At 29.5% G+C, this 20,093-nt stretch overlaps 5 protein-coding genes across 5 annotated transcripts in view; 4 read left to right on the top strand and 1 right to left on the bottom strand.

Annotated features, from left to right (window-relative positions):
• Positions 1–422: 422 nt before the first annotated feature.
• Positions 423–1,759, bottom strand: LOC123012950. Its single transcript, XM_044411195.1, has 2 exons — positions 1,597–1,759; positions 423–1,469 (listed from the first exon to the last, which is right to left on the bottom strand). Exons 1-2 carry the CDS (start codon positions 1,619–1,621, stop codon positions 748–750), a joined length of 747 nt encoding a protein of 248 aa, XP_044267130.1. The 5' UTR covers positions 1,622–1,759; the 3' UTR covers positions 423–747.
• Positions 1,760–1,953: 194 nt separating this feature from the next.
• On the top strand, positions 1,954–2,604 carry LOC123012951. Its single transcript, XM_044411196.1, has 3 exons — positions 1,954–2,143; positions 2,196–2,275; positions 2,339–2,604. Exons 1-3 carry the CDS (start codon positions 2,044–2,046, stop codon positions 2,561–2,563), a joined length of 405 nt encoding a protein of 134 aa, XP_044267131.1. The 5' UTR covers positions 1,954–2,043; the 3' UTR covers positions 2,564–2,604.
• Positions 2,605–10,578: 7,974 nt separating this feature from the next.
• Positions 10,579–11,268, top strand: LOC123013369 (neuropeptide-like protein 33). Its single transcript, XM_044411843.1, has 3 exons — positions 10,579–10,675; positions 10,866–11,085; positions 11,134–11,268. Exons 1-3 carry the CDS (start codon positions 10,667–10,669, stop codon positions 11,166–11,168), a joined length of 264 nt encoding a protein of 87 aa, XP_044267778.1. The 5' UTR covers positions 10,579–10,666; the 3' UTR covers positions 11,169–11,268.
• A 2,954-nt stretch (positions 11,269–14,222) lies between these two features.
• On the top strand, positions 14,223–14,974 carry LOC123013301 (neuropeptide-like protein 31). The gene is made up of 5 exons (XM_044411742.1): positions 14,223–14,330; positions 14,413–14,461; positions 14,513–14,611; positions 14,663–14,743; positions 14,811–14,974. The coding sequence occupies exons 1-5, from the start codon at positions 14,325–14,327 to the stop codon at positions 14,819–14,821; spliced, it is 246 nt and encodes an 81-aa protein (XP_044267677.1). The 5' UTR covers positions 14,223–14,324; the 3' UTR covers positions 14,822–14,974.
• A 4,388-nt stretch (positions 14,975–19,362) lies between these two features.
• LOC123013215 (glycine-rich RNA-binding protein 8-like) overlaps positions 19,363–20,093 on the top strand; it is a 1,210-nt gene continuing 479 nt past the window's right edge. The window contains exons 1-3 of the mRNA XM_044411623.1: positions 19,363–19,471; positions 19,550–19,598; positions 19,885–20,082. Of these exons, the coding sequence (XP_044267558.1) occupies positions 19,466–19,471; positions 19,550–19,598; positions 19,885–20,082 (253 nt within the window). The 5' untranslated portion in view covers positions 19,363–19,465. The remainder of the gene's footprint in view (positions 19,472–19,549; positions 19,599–19,884; positions 20,083–20,093) is intronic.

Below are 20,093 nucleotides of genomic sequence, written 5' to 3'. Positions count from 1 at the left end.
TAGAATAGGTAGTTAGTTTTTATTATAGAATATTCCTGTTTTTTTAAAATTACACACAAAAAAGTCGTTCAAATAATTTTTTAATGTTTTTATGTCTTAAAACAAGTCATGTAAATATAATAACAATAAGCCGTAAAACTGTAATCCAAAATAATTTTTATTTTTAAATAAACAAGAATGCAACACTTTATAATACGTTGCATCACGAATTGCCTATCTTACGGTTATTTTATTCCAACTGACCTATTAATATGCAATAAAAATTAGTAATCACTTTTCAGTTTTGCTCAACATGTGGTAAGTAATTGATTTTAAATATTGACAAAACTATCGCCCAAGATTTATCAAATGTCTTTATCCAAGGATCCGGACAATTGTTGAGGTTACACTAAACTAACAACCACTCAATTCAAACAAATATCTTCCTTTAAGTTTATATTTCTTTAAAAAAATACCGGAACAAATGTGAATACCTAACAAGTAATAAAAATAAATTATATTCTAATGAAAGTAACTGTTTATTAGGTATGAAACCGCTTAAACAAAAACAGCCAAAAATAAAAGTAACTCCTCGAATTAAATGTTAAATTTCATAAGCAATACACAGTTGAGATTACGTTTTTTTTTAACAGAAGATGCAAGATGATAAAAATGCGGCTATTAGAAACAATATGACAAACTTTAAAAAAACAACCAAAAAATAGCAAAACATTCTTTAAAATTTACAATATCAGAAAACTGAAGTGCTTACAAGGTAGTGAACCTTTCATGGAGAGTAATGCCTGTCACATTTGGTGTAACAGGAAATGGAAAAATGACTTGTTTGTCTTTTCTCTTTTGTTGAATCGTTTTAATCGCCGCTTGTGTCTTTGGATCCAAAATCATCTTAAATTTTTGAATTTGATCTTCTTCATCCCTAACTTGGGCTGCTGAATTGATAACTTCAACAGTAATATCAGTGGCGTCAATATCTTGAGTGTCATTAAAGTTTGACGTTGTTCCAGAAACCTCATTGTGAATAACAATTTCGTCCTCTTGTACACTATTATTCCTAATCCTGTCCATCCTACTTTGGGCTAAATTATGTTGGTTATTGGTAGAGTTTTGGTAATATGGAGTTCTCTTGTTCCATTTACGTTTTGAACCACTAGAACCCACCCCGCCGTCGCTTGGTCTCTTCCTATTATACATCCTTTTAGAGTTACTATTATCATCCTTTTGTGCATCCTTACTTATGCTACTGCTTTTGTAAGAATTATTGCACTGTCCTAATCTATTGTATACAGGTTTATTATATTGGTTATTACTGCTGTTCTGTGAGTTACTCCTTCTTTGAGGGTTATGAGAGTACGCAGTGCGCAACAAAGGACTGCAATCTTGAAACTGTGGTCTCGACCTTGAATAAAAACCGTTGAATTTATTTTGTAGTCCATTACGAGTTGAATCCATGGTCACATCTTTCGTAAAATCTAAAATAACCACAACGTTACAACCAAAAAGACAAACTATTCCATTTAAAAGCACAGCGACATTTAAAAAGAAGTAAGGTTATGTTTACAAATTTCTAAAATGTCAAATACGAAAATCGATATTCACCTGGGTTTGGAGATTCAAAATTCATGATTTTCGTAGTGAAAAATGTGCAATATCAATGCTTAACGTTAGATAATTTAACACATTTAGGAATGGTAGATGAAAAAATTGAAATCTTGCATTTAATGGCGATAAGCGACAGTGGTTTTATTGCTGCCAACCTAATCAGCGAATAGGCTAATTTCCACTAGAAAAAAAAAGATTTTGCCGCCAGAAATTTATAAATTCCCGCCCAAACTTTTTTTAAATTATACAATATATATATTATTATTGATAAAGAAAAATGTAATTCTGTTACGTCAATTATCAAGATTTGCAATTTCTCTCGCAATTAGTAGTCACTCTAGTAAACTATGATTTTGTAAAAACTGTCAATGTCACTTGAAAAAATCTAATCAAAATTTTTAGTGTTAAGTTTCAAAGAAATGTGATAAACTATAGTAAAAGATAATGTCCGTTGAAAATAAAGACGAAAGTCTTGTCGTTCCAGTAACTAGAATAAAATCGTCTGCTCTCCAAGCCCCTCAATTCCGAAGCGTCAAAGATAGAGGTTCTCTATAGTAAAATATTAACTGAAAATAGAAATTAAATATTTTATTTAGCTCACAGTTGGTTGGTAGCTGGTAAACCAATTCTTGGCAAAGAAATGGACAGTGTCTTTTTTAATGACGACCGCTTTGAGGTAGGTAAGTTTCCTTTTTGGCAAAATAATAAAATAAAATTTAAACTTTCAAACAATGTTTAGCTCATCGTGGACACTCGGGGCTTCAAACCTGAAGACGTTAAATGCACCGTAAGCCCCAATGCCATCGAAATAATAGCTTCAAAACAAGAAATACAAGCCGGGACCCAACGCAGCATGTCCACCACAAGAAGTTACCAATTACCTCAGTTTATACAACCACGACGAGCACTTTGCTGTTTTTCTAGAGAAGGAATCCTATTAGTTGCCGTGCCTTGGCAAAGATAACCTCTCACAGGAAATAAAAATAAAGAAATTAGCCAAAACTCTTCCTGTCCTTTTATTTCATAGAAAGTAAATTTGGGTGTAATACAATAAAACCAAAATATCGCGTGAATAGCATCCTTTCATTGACCAGATGATTGCGTAAGAAACGAAACGAAAATTGTGTTCGTTGAACCATGGAAGACCTATAATGCTTCTTGAATAGAGAAGAAAAATGCCGGTCTGTTGTTAATCGCTATTTTAATTATTTAGGTTACTTTACCCATCGTTAGTTTACCGCACTTTCGTTTTTGTAAATGCCGGTTGATCCACATAACATGGGGCCATTAAATACGTAAATCACGGGTTAATTAAGATTGTATAATCCGCGCGAATTGGATTCGAGCTCAGGTCACCGAGGGTGTAGCAAAATGTCAGCCACTGAAAAAGAATTGAGTGATTCCCTGCAGGAAATTATCGTGAATAATTCAAAGCCTTCGTTGCGTTTATCTCAGTGAGTATTCTTCAAGGTTTGGGTGTCATCACTTGCAGTTAATAACAACAGTTTCCGTTTTCGGCGTTTACTTGAACAAATTAAAACTGAAAGTATCAGACAAGGTCCGAGCTGTTCGTGATTTATCGCGAGGTTGGCACTCGAGATGACCAACCATTTTTAAATTAATTACGCTCTTGCATCTCAAATTATTGGAAAAGCCGTTTTTTGTAATAGGAATTTGAAGGTGAGGCGGATTTCATCCAACATAAACAAAAGTAAAATTGTTATGAAATCGTTGTATCTCGGCCACGAAGATGAAATAAAGGTGGTCAATGATTCGTTGCGTAATTGAAGTCATTATTTTTAATTTACCGACAAGTGCAGAATTTTGCATGTATTGGTGCTATTTACATTAAAATTATTGGGAGGATAAGATCTCGACAACTTAATCTCTTTCTGTTGAATAAAAGTCAGATTTAATTGTATGGATAAAGTGTAGTTTTATTATTATGTCTGATAAAATCTTCCACAAATTATATTATGCGTAACGAATATTGCGGTTTCGAAATAAAAAAATGGGATGTTTTGCGAATGTGGTAACTGTGGTGTGGCCAAATTATATTTTATTCACCGCAAGGCGCAAAGAACTGAAAAATGTGTTCGCGTTTAGATTGATGCAATAGATCGGCGGCGGTCATAAATCTAGCCCAACCCTCCGGATCATAACTCAAAATATTTTGTTGCGCATAAAAACTACAATTTTTAAAATAAAAATAATTGAATAGGATAAACTATTCGTTTTATTACAATTTTTACTATTTGCTTAAAAAATAGTGTTGTATTTTTTATTACTAAATAATCAATTTCTATTTCTTTAGATGTGCTTAAACTCTTCAAGGTGAAAGTCAAAGATTCACAATGCAACCTTAGTTTGAATATGCAATTTGCATTAAGTATACTTTTGTTCCTCAATGCATAATAAATATGTTAAAAGAAATAAAATACATAAGTTGTTTATCATTTTTACATAACAAAAACACTGGAAAGTAGAGTAACTGTTTCAATTTTGTTGAAAAACTTTCCCAATTTGTGTGTGTGTGACATAAATAAACAATTTTTTCTTTATTATTTATATACACGTACGTACCTACTCAATATACCTATTCAAAATTTAATAAAAATTTACAAGATTGGTAGATGGTTCTAAGTTTGCTCAACATCAATCATTTGATTTTGATTAATTATAGTAAGTGTAATATTCCTTCAGCGTGCACTAGTCAAAATTTCATTATTATTACAAGAAAAATTGATGGTAAATGATTGACATAAGTAGGCCTTGACTTGAAATCATTTTAAATGTTGCAGTAAGTGTTGAATAATAATTGATATTGATAGATAACAATGTGATAATATAATTTTTCTCCTTGAACTGCGATGCTTTGAAATGTTGAAAATATTTCCAATAATGATTGCCTCATAACTCCTACTTCTAATATGTTCAAAATTTTCCACGGTTTATTTTTTTTTAGTTAACAAATGTGGCCGTAATTGAATAAAAAAACATCCAAAAAGCAATAAAAGTACAAGCATACAATTTTGATTAAAGCAAAGAAAATCTAACTAGAATTTATAACTTTTTTACAATTTGTTACTGTCATATGATCATTAAAAGAAAATTATGACTTTTCTCAATTCAATATTTCTTTATATTTTTAATTTTTATTGCTATTTAATTAACTATAGAATAGAAAATAAGACTTTTTGAACTTTTTGTATCTCTTTGTAATTTGTTAAACCATTTTCCAAACATTTACGTAACATTTTATATTTTAGAGCTATTAACACTGATGTTTATTAATTATTCTCGCTACTTAAATTTCAAATTTTATTATAATTAATTAAGAAAGAACATAAATTTAAACGACAAGAATAACTTCATGTTCTTTCTCGCAGGTATTTTTATTAAATTGAAATTTTGTGTCACTGGAAATAAAAAAAAAATTATTTAGTGTTTTGATTATTAGGTATAGTAAAAATTGTTTGTTTATTTCTAATAATCGATCAATTCTCTCTATAATAAACAGCAAACATCATGAGACAGTACAAAAATCATCTTTTTATGAACAAGAGAAACACATTTAATCAAAGTGACCACTGCCCATTAAATACAAGATTTAATTGCAGCTCACCTTATTTGGCTTTAAAATAAGAAGTACATTTAGTGAAAATACTTTATACCTTCCCTTCATTTAGAACCAAATGATTAAATCCAAGCTCAAGTTATGTGCAAAAATCATAACAACCGGAACTACATATTTAACATTTAACCATAAATCATACATTATCCTGCTTATTTTAAAAGGACATCCTTGATGCTTATTACGAAGAAATCGCGAAATCCAAGGTTTTGTTCTAACATAAAATGCTGAAAATATACGCATATTTATGCAATGCGTAGAAATTCCCGTATTTGCTTACCCAGACATCTCTAGCCTTAAACTTTTAAAAATTGTGCATAAATTCAAAAAAAATTTCTTCTCGCTACGATATATATTTTTAATAAAACACAAAGAGATGCTAGTGAAATCTTGTCAGGTGTCCCTTGCCATTGTTGTCCAATTATAATTATTAATACCCTAACTTGTAAAAATAACAAGAACAATACGATTTAAATTCACCCATTGCTCGGATGACACGCAATTTTTTAATTTCAGTTAGAACGTGAAAACAATTACGATCAAGTCGCACTGATTAATATTATGAAACTTGTATGCGACCTCTTCTTAAAAATTACGACACATGAAATTGTTTAACGTTTCTTTGTTTGGTTTTAGACTGTCACAAGAAAAAATACATCAGTCTCATTACCCTGTTTAATGGTTCATCCTTAACTTGTCGACAATTACGTATAGCTATTTGATAATGGCTAATACTACCTTGTTTCACATGATTATTATTTTAACTAGGATTCGGAAACAGTATAAACACCTTATAGTGAAAGTGTTTTAACCTTGTCTACTCCGGCAATGACCCGAGCTGATCTTACATTACTGTAGTGAATCTTTAATGGAGTGGTCAGAGTTGCAATAGATTGCTCCATAGGAGCTATATTGGATGAAGAATAGAAAAAATCGGAAAATTTATGATGTAGTTTTAAGGCGGAGGTCCGATATTGCAAGAAAATATTAATTATGATGACACTACTCTGTTCCCTCAAGATTAAACTAACCTTTAAGGCGCAATTAGACTTGATTAGTTTCAGCAATTATCCCGATTTAGTTGAATTTTCATAGCGTTTGCAGGTCACAAACATGAAAATTGTGTCTCAAAAAAATATTTTTGTTATATGTCCGGTGAATGGCTGCTTTATTTAATCGTGCAAATTTTGCACATAATGAACTGCGGCTTTTCAGTGAAAGGACAATGCAACATCTTACATTTGTGAGATTAGGTATTATTAAATCTGTTTCATAATAAGTAGATACATATTTATTATATTGTTGTCTCTTGTCAGGAAGAATTTTTCGGTCTGATTTAGTCATGAGATGTTGACTAACCCATTTAATTGTTGGAAAATATGACGAAATAGATTTTGTTTGTTATGTGTATGAAATAAGAAAAATTAAAAAGTGACTGGAAACTACTGCAAAACATATCACGTCTAAATTATCGCGAAGACGTGCAGATCAATAAAATACGTGAAAGTCATAACAATAACCTATGTAATAATTAATTTTTTCAGGGGGGCTAGGAGCTCTTCCTGGACTTTCTCGGTTCCCAATTCTGATGGTGATGATGATAATGATAGCTGAATATCGGCTTCTGGTTCTAGATTAGATTATGTAAATGAAACACTTATGACACCAGTTAATATTTTAAAAATTAATAATTTAAATATTATTAATAAAAAGCTTTCACTATTTATATTTTTTTCTTGTATTTAGTGGACCCTTTAGCTCTTTTGTCAATAAGTTTCAGATTAACCTTAAAAAAATTTTTTAATTTTTTTTAATCAAAACGATAATTGTCATCAAGACGATCTTAATTTTATGTTTCAACTTCAAAATAAATTGAAAAAATCAATAAAATTTAACTCTATTGTATTTGAACAAATATTGGCTTAAATAAAGTCACTTTTAAGTTCTACATCATACGTATTATTTACATGATTTATTAGGAGTAAAATTTTTATAATAAATGCTTTGTTTCTGTGAGAAATAAATTAAATAAACTTTTTTATTATTTTGTAATGTAAACAATACAGTATTAGCACAAGTTAGTACGTTTAAATATTATGAAAACATTTTTTCCCGCTGAATTCAAGAAGTTATAAAAGTCTTCGTAAACATCAAACAAGTAGTCTTGTCATAAGTTTTGTAATTCTTGTCTGCTTTGTATTAATAATACCCAGTTATAATGAGCTAAGCCCAAATTTTATAATATGTAAACAAAACACAGAAATGGATAAATTTCAATTTAATAATGATTGTCAAGAGCATATACTTCGTTTTAAAATCACAAATGCAATTAATTAAATCTACAATGTCAAACACGTCATAACATATACTCACACTGATTACGTTAATAAAGAATGAAGTAGTTAGCTGTAAAAGATAAGTTTGACAGTAATTGCACGTTAAAATTTACTAACAAAATTTAGCTATTGTATATATCAAAATATTCTTAATCTCGTCACTTACAAAATTTATGGTGTTTTATTGATAATTTACAAATTTACAGTAAATTAGACTTTAATCAGCATTAGTCATCTTTGTTGTTACTACAACCAAAACAATAAAGATAAGTCTAATCCTTTATTGTTTAGATCAGCTAATTAACAAAATGCAAATTCAGTTTATTGCTTATGCTAATCACGAGTTGCATCAAAGTAAACAATCTTTTTTCACATCATTATTTTAACATATTTTAACAAAAAGAAAATTTTGCAATAAATATGACTGAATTTAAATTCCAGCAAAGTAAATCACCATTGTGTAACGTAATTATTGTCACGAGTACAATTTTAATTTACTTATTGATAAGTTTTACTATCCACATACTTTTGCAATACCCACATTTTATAAATAGAGCGAAATATGCGAAATAATAGCGTCCTATTGTAACCACCGTTCACTTTATTTTTTACGGTAAAATTACCCATGTGCTATCCCTATGGACTTTTGCAATATTTTCGCATATCACTGTTATAATTTATTATATTGAAAGAATTTGTGCTATCAGGTTTCTCCACACCTGGTGTGTATAAAAAATCGTGAAATTAAATGGATCACTTGCATAAGAGAGCTACCGGTGTATTTCCTTGTTGCTTGTTGATATCTTATAATCGTCATAAAATCAAATGCAAAATAGAGGAAAGGACTTCTATTTAAAGCAAATATATGTTTTAGAGATTTATTTTACTACATTTATTATTAGAAACGTGATGATATGTGATTGATTCTCTTATAAAAATCAATTTTAATAATTAGTTTGTTAATAATAAACAAGACAATAACACTGTTATTTCATAGTTTGCAACGAGATATAAATATAATTGCTTCACTATTCAAAATGATGAAGCTAAGTCGGTATTTATGTCATACAGCTAGAAAAATCCATACGTTTTTTTCAATTATGCAAACCTAGTTGTTTTCCATATAATTTATGTATGTAAATTAGTTTTATAAATTTGTATCCATTAGTAATCTTTTAATTTAGTTTAAAGTTACAACTTAATTTATTACAGAATTTTGTCGAATAAAAAATTCACTTAAAGTTACATACAGATTATGGTCAGAGCTGTCAGAAGCAATTTGGAGCTTTTGTTTTGATAAGTGAAAAATTCAAAACAAGTTACCACATTTATTCTAATTTCTGGTTATTATGTAAAAGTTGAATGACTTGTGCGAATCTTATCAGATTTGTGGTAAATAAATTAATTATAAGTTTAAAATTATTGTGAAATTAAAAGTAAAATGACATAAATTTTTCTAAAATTTGTTACACTAAATATAATGTATCATTCTATAAAAAACTTAACAATGTATTTATACGTTTTTTTTAATTTAAATCTGTAAAGATTATTTTGTCTATTTGCACATTTTCTCTAACAAGTACATATTAAAATATCACTTTCATTTCTTTGAAACATGTGTTCTTTTTTCAAGCACATCTAAATATATCAGAAGTCGTCCAAACAATTAAATTTATCGATGTTTTGACCTTTATTTTAATGTTTTTTTTTTAATTATTATACATGAAAAATAGAAAAGCTTACACAATAGACTGTCGACAGTTGAGTTGATCAACTCAAACAGTTAATCTAATCACCCTGTATGTTTGTTACTGTTACGTTAGCTAATTAATTTTGTAATCAATTTTTTATTTTAATTAGTTTTTTAGTGTTTATTTCGTAGAAAAAAAATACCATTAATACACAAAATATGTTACAGTTACAAACCCAGCGCATCCACCAAAAATGGACGTCACAACTAAAAAGTATAACAAAGAATTTTTTTTCAAGATTTATATTAATAAAAATTATAAGCTTTAATTAATAGGCACATAATTAATATTTAAATTATTACAATTTTTGCACGATTTTTTGTAAACATGTATTTTAATTTTAAAATTTAATAAATCTTTTTTGATTTTTTTAAAATAACACAAAATATTTTGAACTATTTTACTATCAATTAACTTTATTTTTTCAATTATATTTGAAAGTAGTAAGAAGTTTGATAAAAAGAAATAAAATATGTTTTTTACTTTTTTTTACTGATTTCCAATAAGTATTCAATTTTATTTTACCTTACTACTTACCTTTAAACGACTTGTATATTAACCTGCTTCAAAAATAATAAAAATTAACATTTCTATAAATTTATTAAAACTAAAAATTGATTATTATTATTTTTTATAATAATATTTTTTTAATATACTTACTGCAAAAAATTTCAAGTGTAAATTTAAATAATAAAAAAATTTTCAGCACAGCATTTTTAAATGATAACAACGCAAACTCAATAAATAAAATCTTTGGTAATTGTGTGTATTTCCAGTTAGCCTTTGCGTAAGTTGAGAAGATATAAAATATGTAAAACCATCTACCAACAAAATTTATGACAAACCACGTATAAAACAATCTGGGTCAATATTGCACCCAGCAGTATAACAGATAATTTTACTGCATCATTACGAACCGACAATTGGAACATAAATAATAATTTGAAAGGAGCCAGTTTAAAAGTTAAGGATGTAACCTCGGCCATTGAAAACTTCTATTGAGTGTGGGTGATTACCAAGATTCCCAAATTTTCCATAAAGTTTGTCTCTTATCTTGATGCAATACGGTAACTTTACAATAACACAATGGTATTAATTAAGCACTATGCAACTTTTTACACATAATAAAGTTTAATTGTTGATCAAATTATTTAAATTATTTACGAAAGAATGTCAGATTGGCTGAGAGTTCAGACAAAGCCTGGCAATCTGCAATTTGTTTTAGATTAATCTTTTGTGATAGGGGGGATGATGAGCCCAAACTAGACGGGAGTTTCAAGGTTTTATATTACTATATAAAGTTGATTTGTTAGGGTTATTATCCAGTTTCCGATTTAACACCAATTATGAATAAGGTAAATAGCCCTACATTCCTAGTGCCTCCAAAAGTGGAGTGATATTTGTGCCGATTATTTTTTTTCATAAATCATTCCTTATATTGAAAATACCAAGAAAATGTCAGCCAATTATTTACCAACATTTTGACCTAAAACAGCTGCACTTTCTTGCCCAACCTCACAATAAAATAATTTTTCATTCTTGCAGTTGATCATCTGCCTCTTGATCGTGGCTATTGCTGCCACTTTGGCTCAAGCGGGCTATATTAGTTACGGCGGGGGCGGTTGGAGATCCGGTGGCGGCTGGAGATCTGGAGGAGGCGGATGGAGGTCTGGAGGTTATGGCGGCGGTCGCTCTGTTCGCGTTATTAAAGTGTACGGTGGAAGCGGAGGTGGATATGGTGGCGGTTACGGAGGCTGGAGATCAGGTAAATTGAGAAAAAGAATGACACAAAAGGGCATTAATCGAATTTTAGGTGGAGGTGGATGGAGGTCGAGTGGATGGTGGTAAAGTCCTGTTTTCCATTCGTCAAATTTATTTAATATTTTCATGTTCAGAACGTTTGTGTAAATATTTCATATAATAAATTGATGTTTATATTTTTTCAAAATGTGTTTGATTTATACCTTTTTTTTTATAAGAAAAATCAATAAAATGTCGCCGTTGTGGTATCGGAAAATTCTCAATTGTAAGAGTACAAAAGATACTTACTCTCGTAGTATCAATATTTGGTTTCAGTCACCGGAAAAAAAATGTTTGTCAATTGAATTTACTTTACATTCGTTATTTTTGAACATCCTGTATAAATAAAAAGCCTATTGTTTTTCTACATATTGAGTAATAATACGAGTTTCTTTTGTAATTTTTCTTTTAAATCTAGATGTAGGTATTTCCCATTTAAGCCTACGATATTGAATTAATTAATTATTCAACATTTGACTCAACTTAGATTTACACAAATAATGTAGATATTTTTTTAAATCTTCTAAGATTTATATTTAGTAATTAATCTTTTGTTTAATTTAAAACATTTATTAATTGCTTGCCTATTATCGTTAAATTTGCAAAAGCTTGTTGTACAAAACAATAAAGATTATTATTACTCATAGTGGTAGTATATTATGTACAATCGAGGTAGGAAATATTCTATTATCTAGGAAACTGGTTATGTGACCGAGAGACGCACCCTTAAGAAAATTTTCATAGTTTTGTATGCTCATTGATTCACATTTATTTTAAAAACACAGTTTTTGCGGACGAATCGTTGCAGTTTCTGGACGAGGTCAAACCGAGTCTGGAATTGCAGATGAGTCCGCAAAAACGTTTTAAGTACGTGTTACAAACAATATTTTTGTTAAACCCCCAAAACACGAATTCACACATCCTATTAATTAAAAAAAAATTCGCTAGCATAGGAACCAATTATATTTTTTAGTGTTTTACGTAATTACGTACTTTTTTATTGAGTCCGGAACAAACTTATTTTAGGGGCTCAAATGAGTCCCTAAAACAGCTGTTATCGGAAGCGTATACAAAAAAATTGTTTTTTAATTAGTTTTTTTTTAATTCTTAAAGTTGCGTTCCGAGTTCATCAAAAAGATTTTCCAAACTTTCATGCATTTGGCCGTTGGAAAGCCCGGTTTTGTGTGCAGATGCTTTGGGGTGGTTCCGGATGGATCAAAAAATCCAATAAGAGCTCATTTCACGACTTGTTAAAAGTTTGTTAAAAAACTTGTTGTTTAAACTTCACCATCATTATATGCTCGTTGAATTATTAATTTTTGTACATATTTTTCTATTGATTAACAAACTTTATACTAGACTTGTTTTAAACTACTTTAGAAAAAAGTAATAATAATAACAATTAATAAATACCCAAGGTTTAGCTGAAAAATATAAAAACAATTTTTTTTTCAATATTTATGTTTTTTTAACTAGTGGAACTTTTAAATAATTAAGGATGAAAAACACTCTCCACCACATTTGTTATTGTATTTTACTCCGGTCAAGCTTACCATAAATTACATCCATTTACTCCTACTAAAAACCGCAGGTAACTAACGTATCACTACACTTAAGATTTTTATGTTAATTATTATTTAACCGCATAAGAACATTACTTTTTCCAGTTTCCATAATTTTATTGGTGGTTTTTAAAACAATATTATTTAATATGTTGTTGTTCTTGCATATAATAAGATCTATTAGAATTACTTTTAAAAAAGACAACGAGAATAGGTAAAACAGCTTTAGAGGTCTAAATTAAAATGAAATTTAGAAATTTAGAAATCATCTTAAATTGTCACCATAATTTCAATATCTTTACCGCTTCATTTTGTTAAAATATATAAATGTTTAAAACGTGACGGGTTACGAGTATAAAAGCATCTAAAAGCAGAGTCACTCAGCTTGATATTTATAAAGAAATCCACAAAATGAAAATATGGTCATCAATGACAATATGTGCCAATTTGCATACCATTAAAGCACATGTTACATAATTGTATTTAAATATGTAAACAAAAATAAATTTTATTATGTTATTCATATTTTTTATTAAGAAAATCCCAATAATCATTATCCTTGAAATTTGATTTTACATTATTACACGTATCATTTGTTATGTACTAATTACAGTACATTTTTAATTATTTGTTTTAATTGTTTTCTAGTATGTACGAGTAAATCAAAATTTGAAATAATTAGATAATTTAAGAGCATTTGCATAAAATTCAACAATTTCAAATTGTTTTTGGTAATAACAATAGATGCACACAAACATGTTGCAACTTTCATCTGAATACACATTTTTTATGCATGGGTGATCAAATATAGTGATAAAAACAGTAAACTCAACAGAATTGGAAAAGTAAAATGTGAGTATAAGTAATCAAGCTTTCATATTATGTCGACAACTTTAGGGTTGGTAGAGTTGAAAACAAAGCATCTTTACAGGTATTTAAAAGAATTCATAGATATTAATCCAAAGCTTTCCATTTTTTTAATTAATTGTGATAATTCAGATAATTAAAATAATTTAGAGGAAGCCTTAATTGGATACACCGCATATTGTATTCATTCTTATCAAGACATAGTTTTTGAATAAAATTAAATTAATTTATGATAATTAATTATTATGACATATTGTACATGCATTCAGTTGCATTCAATTCCCATAATTTATGTATTTAATAATGTTTCTTATGTCCATTAGTCATTAAAAAAATGTTTTCGCAACATTTTTGTAATTTTTGTCAATACTTTCTGACAACAGAAATACTTTCGGAATATTTGAAACGCAGCGACCTTTTCAAAAATAAATTATGCAGTGTTGTGTTTTCTATTAATATAGTCAAAAAATATTGCTAATAACATAAATTTTGTTGCAAAACTGGTCCCGGGATAGATGCAGTTTTAGTTTCACTCTTTGACAAGAAAATGAAGCAACGATGTGAATACCCGATTTCTTGTTGTTTTAAAGTACAGGGTCAGACCACCGACGACATATCTTTGTGTTGTGGCTTTTTTATGTAAATGGATTTATGGAAATAATCAATCCGTCTTAAGGGGGGATGATTTCCACCAAGGCTTTTTTACGCTGGTAGGCACCTATATAAACTCTTTCTGCTTAGGGTTCTGCTATCAGTTTCGTGAACTAAATCAATTATGAAGGTAAATACGGTGTGGCAGTTGTGTGCATAATTTTCCAGTCAGTGTGTCATACGTAAACAATTTTACTGTCATCTCATTCCAGGTCCTCATCGCTCTCTTGGCTCTAGTCGCCATCGTTAGCTTGGCCCAAGGTGCGTTTTGTTGATGTTTGGTCAGAATTTTAGTCTGATTTTTACTTTCAGCTGGATATTTGGGAAGTTATTATGGTGGATACGGCGGTTATGGCGGTTACGGCAGCGGATATGGTGGTTACAGAGGATGGAGAGGATACGGAGGATACGGTGGTTATGGTGGTTACGGTAACACAGTTAGGGTTATCAAAGTGATTTCAGGGGGATATGGTGGCGGTTATGGTGGATATGGGGGTTACAGGGGCTACGGCGGATATGGAGGATACGGAGGATGGAGATCAGGTGAGTCATTGTTTAAAAATTTGAAGCTTTAAAATAGTTTTATTATAATTTCTTTTTGTATTTCTAGGATGGTGGTAGATAGTGCGTGCTTTATTGCAACTACCATCATGGAATGAAGACAAGAACTGTCGATATCTTTATTATTTTCACAAAGTATTAAATTAAAATTGTTTATAATTTTTACCGTGTTTTGTACCTAAATTTGATGTGAATAAAATTTTGGTTTTATAACATTTTTGTTTTATTTTGATTCATCCTTTATCGATAAATAAAAATAGATACTCTATCTATTTATTTATTGTGAGTTAACATAATTATAACAAGTGTTTTTTTTTATTTGGCGTGAGAGCTATACATGTAAGTTTGATTGTGAACGAACGATCGCATTGAAAGTTATAAATCTGATATTTGACATCTCGCCGAGAGTATTAAATAATTGTGGTCCGTTCACATTCTGATAGTCACCGCCAACTATGACGCCAAACTTAAAAACAAAACCATTGCATAGTTTAAAAGGTTTCACTTTGTATGTGTGTATTTAGTTTTTAACAACCTTTTGTTGCGAAATTACAACTGCATAAAGTTTTGTAATTTTATTTAAAATTGAAATCGTGTGTTTCAGGTTTAGTACAAAATAAAAGTCACCCATTGAAAAGTTTCAATTTTGTAAGCAAACAACTTTCAGTTACATTTTAGCTTTGCAAAGTTTACACACGAAAGTTTAGTTTCAATAAGTAAGTCTTTTTTTAATTTTTGATTTTATTTTTGACAACGAATTGTTGAAAGACGTGCTACACTTTTTAAAAGAAAAGAGAACAATAAGTTTTACAATAAATTCAGTATTTCTGTCAGTGTACGTTAATTATTTTAATTTTTTCAAATCAATAGATTTCAAAAATAAAAAAAATAGTTAAAAAATACATCTCGGGATTATTCTATTGCCGCACTGGTTTTTTGGGGTAAAATAGGTCACAAACATTTGATGTCTGTGTATAATTACAGCTAAGCTCTACTAACAAATTTAGAGCAAAGCAGCTCTCCTATTGTATACGAAAAAAAGTGAAACGTGTCAGAACAGTAAAAAAAAAGTTTTGAAATACATATTCTTAACTATTTTAATCCCAGGTGTATAATACAAAAGTCGGATAAGACTAAAGAACAATATATGTATAGAACAATACGTGGTAGAACAATTCATGATAGAAGCAGAGCCGTTCTGAATAAAACTCAAAAAGTAAAAATGTAAAATTGTTTATAAACAATCTGTAATTTACCAAACAATTACGTACATTCTTTTCATCAATTCTCACTGGTTAAAAATGTTTTTCAATGCATGCGACGAAGAAAAAAGACGTGCCTTGTGCATTATAGATCTGCATTTATTTTTTATTAGTAGTTCCCTAGAAAAGTAAGTATGTATTGTAATGTAAAGAAAAGATAATCGCAACCCTACTACAGTGTGAGATGACAAAACTACCACACAGGGAGCGCCAGAACTCGCGCCCCAGAGAAAAATTTCAAGTAAGATAAGATATCAGGAACATAAAAAAAATGTTTAAAAATTTTTATCTGTCAATAAATTTTGACATTTATTTTTTGACATTTGACATTTTTTATGTCTATTTAATGATACTGATGATCTTGTGTATGTTTTTTTACAATTATTTAGTAAAGGTACAAAAATTTTGTCAATAAAAGCCACAAATAACATTGAACAGAGTTACAATTTAGGATACAGCTTCCTTGTTTCTTCTTTTAATAGCCTATAGCAAAAAAACTTGGAAAATTATTTTTCCAACAGAAATAAATAGAGACAAAGTGCAAACTTTAAACCCTCATAACTTAGAAATTTTTAGAGATAACATTTTTTTAACATTTTTTCCATATTCCTGATATCTTACTTTGTATGGCATTTTCCTCTGGGGCGCGAGTTCTGGCGCACCCTGAATAGGCCTGGTTAAGCAGATTCATAGGTTTAGTATCAAAGTAACAAAGTATAGTAACAAAGCTATTGTTCTTTTCATCTTTAATTTTAATTTTAAATGCATATAAAATCTTAATTATGTAATTGGATTGTAAGAATTTAAAAAAAAAATCTGCAATTATTTTTCTGAATGTTAAAATAGTTATTTTTACACCAAAAGCATAATAAAAAGATTATAGGCCAAAGCAATGTTTAATCAACAACTATGCCCGTGATACAAACAACGTTTTATTGGAATAGGAATTGGATTGCGTTTTGCTTCTTAACGAGTATAGGTACTAGATTTATCTCGGGTTATATATTTTAATAATTTCATAAACGTATTTATAGTTCAATTTCAAATATGTTAATAATAAATCTTTCATGGCAATAATTGCATTGATTATAATGATATGCATTAAATTGCATCGATTTGAAACTGCAGATTAATATCTGTTGGTTATTAAATTTTATTATTTATGTAATAACGTAGTCTTACGCAGAGAGATATTAATTGGTTTAAGATATTAACTTATGTAAAACAGAAATAAGTAAATGTAATGGAAAAAGTAAACGCATTGTGAGAAACAAATATTCCTCCTACAATCGTACAATTACAATCCATCGGCCACCTAAGAATTAAGATTTAAATGCTAACAAATGCAAACAAAGTTTGTTACTTAAATATACATGCCATTAAAGTCTGTGTCGAATTTCACTCAACCCAGTTTTGTCACTGCATGCAATTTCATTATTAGAAATCATCTGATAAACGAATCTTATGTTTAATATTCTCACTGGTAACATAATAAAATTTAAACTAGATCAAAAAGATTTGTGTATTCGTTTTATTTAACTTATTAGATATCATATTTCAAATTAGATACGGCTGCCCATTAATTAATTAATTATTACAATTAAATTTAATTTTTATCGAAGGTCTTAAAATTTATTAAGTATACATCTATTATTCAAATTACACAAACTAGTCATAATTTTGATGATTAGCTCTTAAATTACAATAAAACCTGCAAGCCATTCACTTGTGTATCACATCAGACGCTACATCTCAATTTAGTTTTTTCCAGAATAAACAATGCTTGCGGGTACAGTTGCGTGTTGAAAATCTAGGACAGTAATTCTGATGAACTACAATAGTTTTTCGGTTTAATGAAACTAAAAGTTTATTTTTATATTGATACAAAAAACTTTTTTTTTCATTTTATGGGAAGCATCAAATAAATTACTTTCTAATTTTATTGCACTTTTTATTTGTAAATAAGTTGTAAAATATGATCAATTGTAGTTCAAGAATCAAGATTGTCTTTTGTGATAAAAGCAGTTATCAGGCATAAATCTGACAATTTCATTATCCCGTCAAGAGTTTTATAAAAGCTATCAAGTGTCTTTATTCAATTCATTGATTGTAATTGCTCAGATAAATGCAACTCAATTTAAAATTTTATAATAAAAACATTTTGGCCAATTAAAAACTATAACGATTACCAAGTAAAAGTACAATTTTCCTATTCTGTGTTTACAATACTTGAAAGGAAATATTGTAAATTGTAGGCTTATGTATGTTTTATGGACATCTCGTTTATAACATACAAGCCATAAAACAATTAACACCAAGTGAAAATTTATTTTATGTTTGTTATTAGACAAAAATCTATTAACTAATGATTAGAACAAATTTATTTGTCTTTAAATGAGTTTAAATTGATTTCACATAAATTCAAATGTGAACCACTTTTCACACATTACGTTTCTTTAATTTGCCACTAATTTGTTTATAAAATCGGCAATAAAAAAATCTTGATAATTATATCACCATTTTAATGATCCCTCACCTTAATCATAAGTTTGGGATAAAATCTTTTAAACAAATTGTCGTAAGTTTTAAGCAATTTACTACTTCAACTTCAACACTCATATTAAATTTAAAACAGTTTGTGTACCGGTATACCGGTAGAAAACATCTTTGTAAATAGTCAAGGAAGAAAATTAGTGTTATTACAATTAAAACGTTAGGTAACTTTCAAGATTAATTAATTAGTAGTTGTTCAGGTTGACGCAAAATGCTTAGAAGCCGCAGTGATTAATTGTGATGCCACTATAAAGTAAAAGCACTAAAAACATGGCGTTTTTTATTGTTTTGCAGATATTAATTTGGTAACTTTCACTACATTATGCCTTTTCAATCTAATGTGATACAGATACACCGAATTCGGAAAAACATTTAATTTATTTATTAAGATATATTCACGAAATTATAAACATGTTGACATAACTTTTATAGGTTTTAATGGGCTGTCTGTTACCGGTTGCATCACACATACACTTCTTCCGAATATACAAAATGAGTATTTTTTAAATTAGTACGAACATAAAATAATTACTAATAAATTACACACTGCACGTATTTATGTTGATTTAGTGTATGACATCATGTGTAATATCCTCAAGAATGATGTTCTTCGTCAAAGTTTGGAAGTCTACTGAATTACTATTATCTAAAAGCAGTTAAATTACGAAGCAGGAAATTGTTTTTGAGTTACATGGCCAAGAAGCGGAGGTGAGATTTTTAAAATGAATGAAAATGGTGCAATTACGATTTGGTATTGTGTGTTGAAGTAAGAGGGGCTGAAACACCGAGATGAGTTGAGGGATTAGAAAGGGGGGTCCAAGGCTCCAACTATTACTATATAAACTCGGACGTTGAGGGTCCAAAGTCAGTCACCTTTTTTGGATATAACATGAAGGTAACTAACAATATTTTTGAATTCACTGGTCTTAAAAATCGTAATTTATTTTTTATTAATTTTGTGATTTTATTTCAGGTGTTTGTTTGCCTTTTGGCTGTGGCTGCAGCCACCAACTATGCCCAAGGTAATAAAAAAAACTATAAATTTCTTACTCATAACGAAATATAATTTTTTTAATTAGAACAATTTAATTAGTTATTTCCTCACTACATTTGCTTAACTAAATTATGTAATCACAAATAATTCCTAGAGAATCAGTTTAATTAAGAATGATGACAGTCTTAATGAAGTGAAACGCCCAAGAATACTCAAACTGAAAAAAGTAAAAAACTATTTAATGCAAGAGAAAGTCTTTGCACCATTCACTGATCAAAAATCGTGCCCTTTAACATTCACTTTATTTTTTGCAGCTGGCTACATCAGCAGCGGTGGTTACGGCGGAGGCGGCGGCGGCGGTTATGGTGGCGGCTCCTCCGGCTGGATTAGCAGCGGAGGTGGCGGCAGCGGCTGGAAGTCCAGCGGTGGTTGGATAGGCAGCAGTGGTGGAGGCTACGGCGGCGGCTCCTCAGGCTGGATCAGCAGCGGCGGTGGCGGCTACGGAGGAGGCGGCGGCTGGAAA

Source organism: Tribolium madens, unplaced genomic scaffold (genome assembly GCF_015345945.1).
Source record: "Tribolium madens isolate multiple individuals breed KSU strain unplaced genomic scaffold, Tmad_KSU_1.1 Scaffold_96;HRSCAF=242;Tcas5.2_LG5, whole genome shotgun sequence".
Taxonomy (NCBI): domain Eukaryota; kingdom Metazoa; phylum Arthropoda; class Insecta; order Coleoptera; family Tenebrionidae; genus Tribolium; species Tribolium madens.
The sequence above is the reverse complement of the archived record's forward strand: the minus strand, read 5'-3'. Positions and strand labels throughout refer to the sequence as shown.

Coding starts and splice junctions, on each gene's coding strand:
- LOC123012951 (XM_044411196.1), top strand. CDS start 2,044: ATGTCCGTTGAAAATAAAGACGAAAGTCTTGTCGTTCCAGTAACTAGA. Junction 2,144..2,195: donor CCGAAGCGTCAAAGATAGAG/GTTCTCTATAGT, acceptor TATTTTATTTAG/CTCACAGTTGGTTGGTAGCT. Junction 2,276..2,338: donor TTAATGACGACCGCTTTGAG/GTAGGTAAGTTT, acceptor AACAATGTTTAG/CTCATCGTGGACACTCGGGG.
- LOC123013301 (XM_044411742.1), top strand. Junction 14,462..14,512: donor CATCGTTAGCTTGGCCCAAG/GTGCGTTTTGTT, acceptor TTTTACTTTCAG/CTGGATATTTGGGAAGTTAT. Junction 14,612..14,662: donor GAGAGGATACGGAGGATACG/GTGGTTATGGTG, acceptor AAGTGATTTCAG/GGGGATATGGTGGCGGTTAT.
- LOC123013369 (XM_044411843.1), top strand. Junction 11,086..11,133: donor TTACGGAGGCTGGAGATCAG/GTAAATTGAGAA, acceptor ATCGAATTTTAG/GTGGAGGTGGATGGAGGTCG.
- LOC123012950 (XM_044411195.1), bottom strand. CDS start 1,621: ATGAATTTTGAATCTCCAAACCCAG. Junction 1,470..1,596: donor TTTTGAATCTCCAAACCCAG/GTGAATATCGAT, acceptor TGGTTATTTTAG/ATTTTACGAAAGATGTGACC.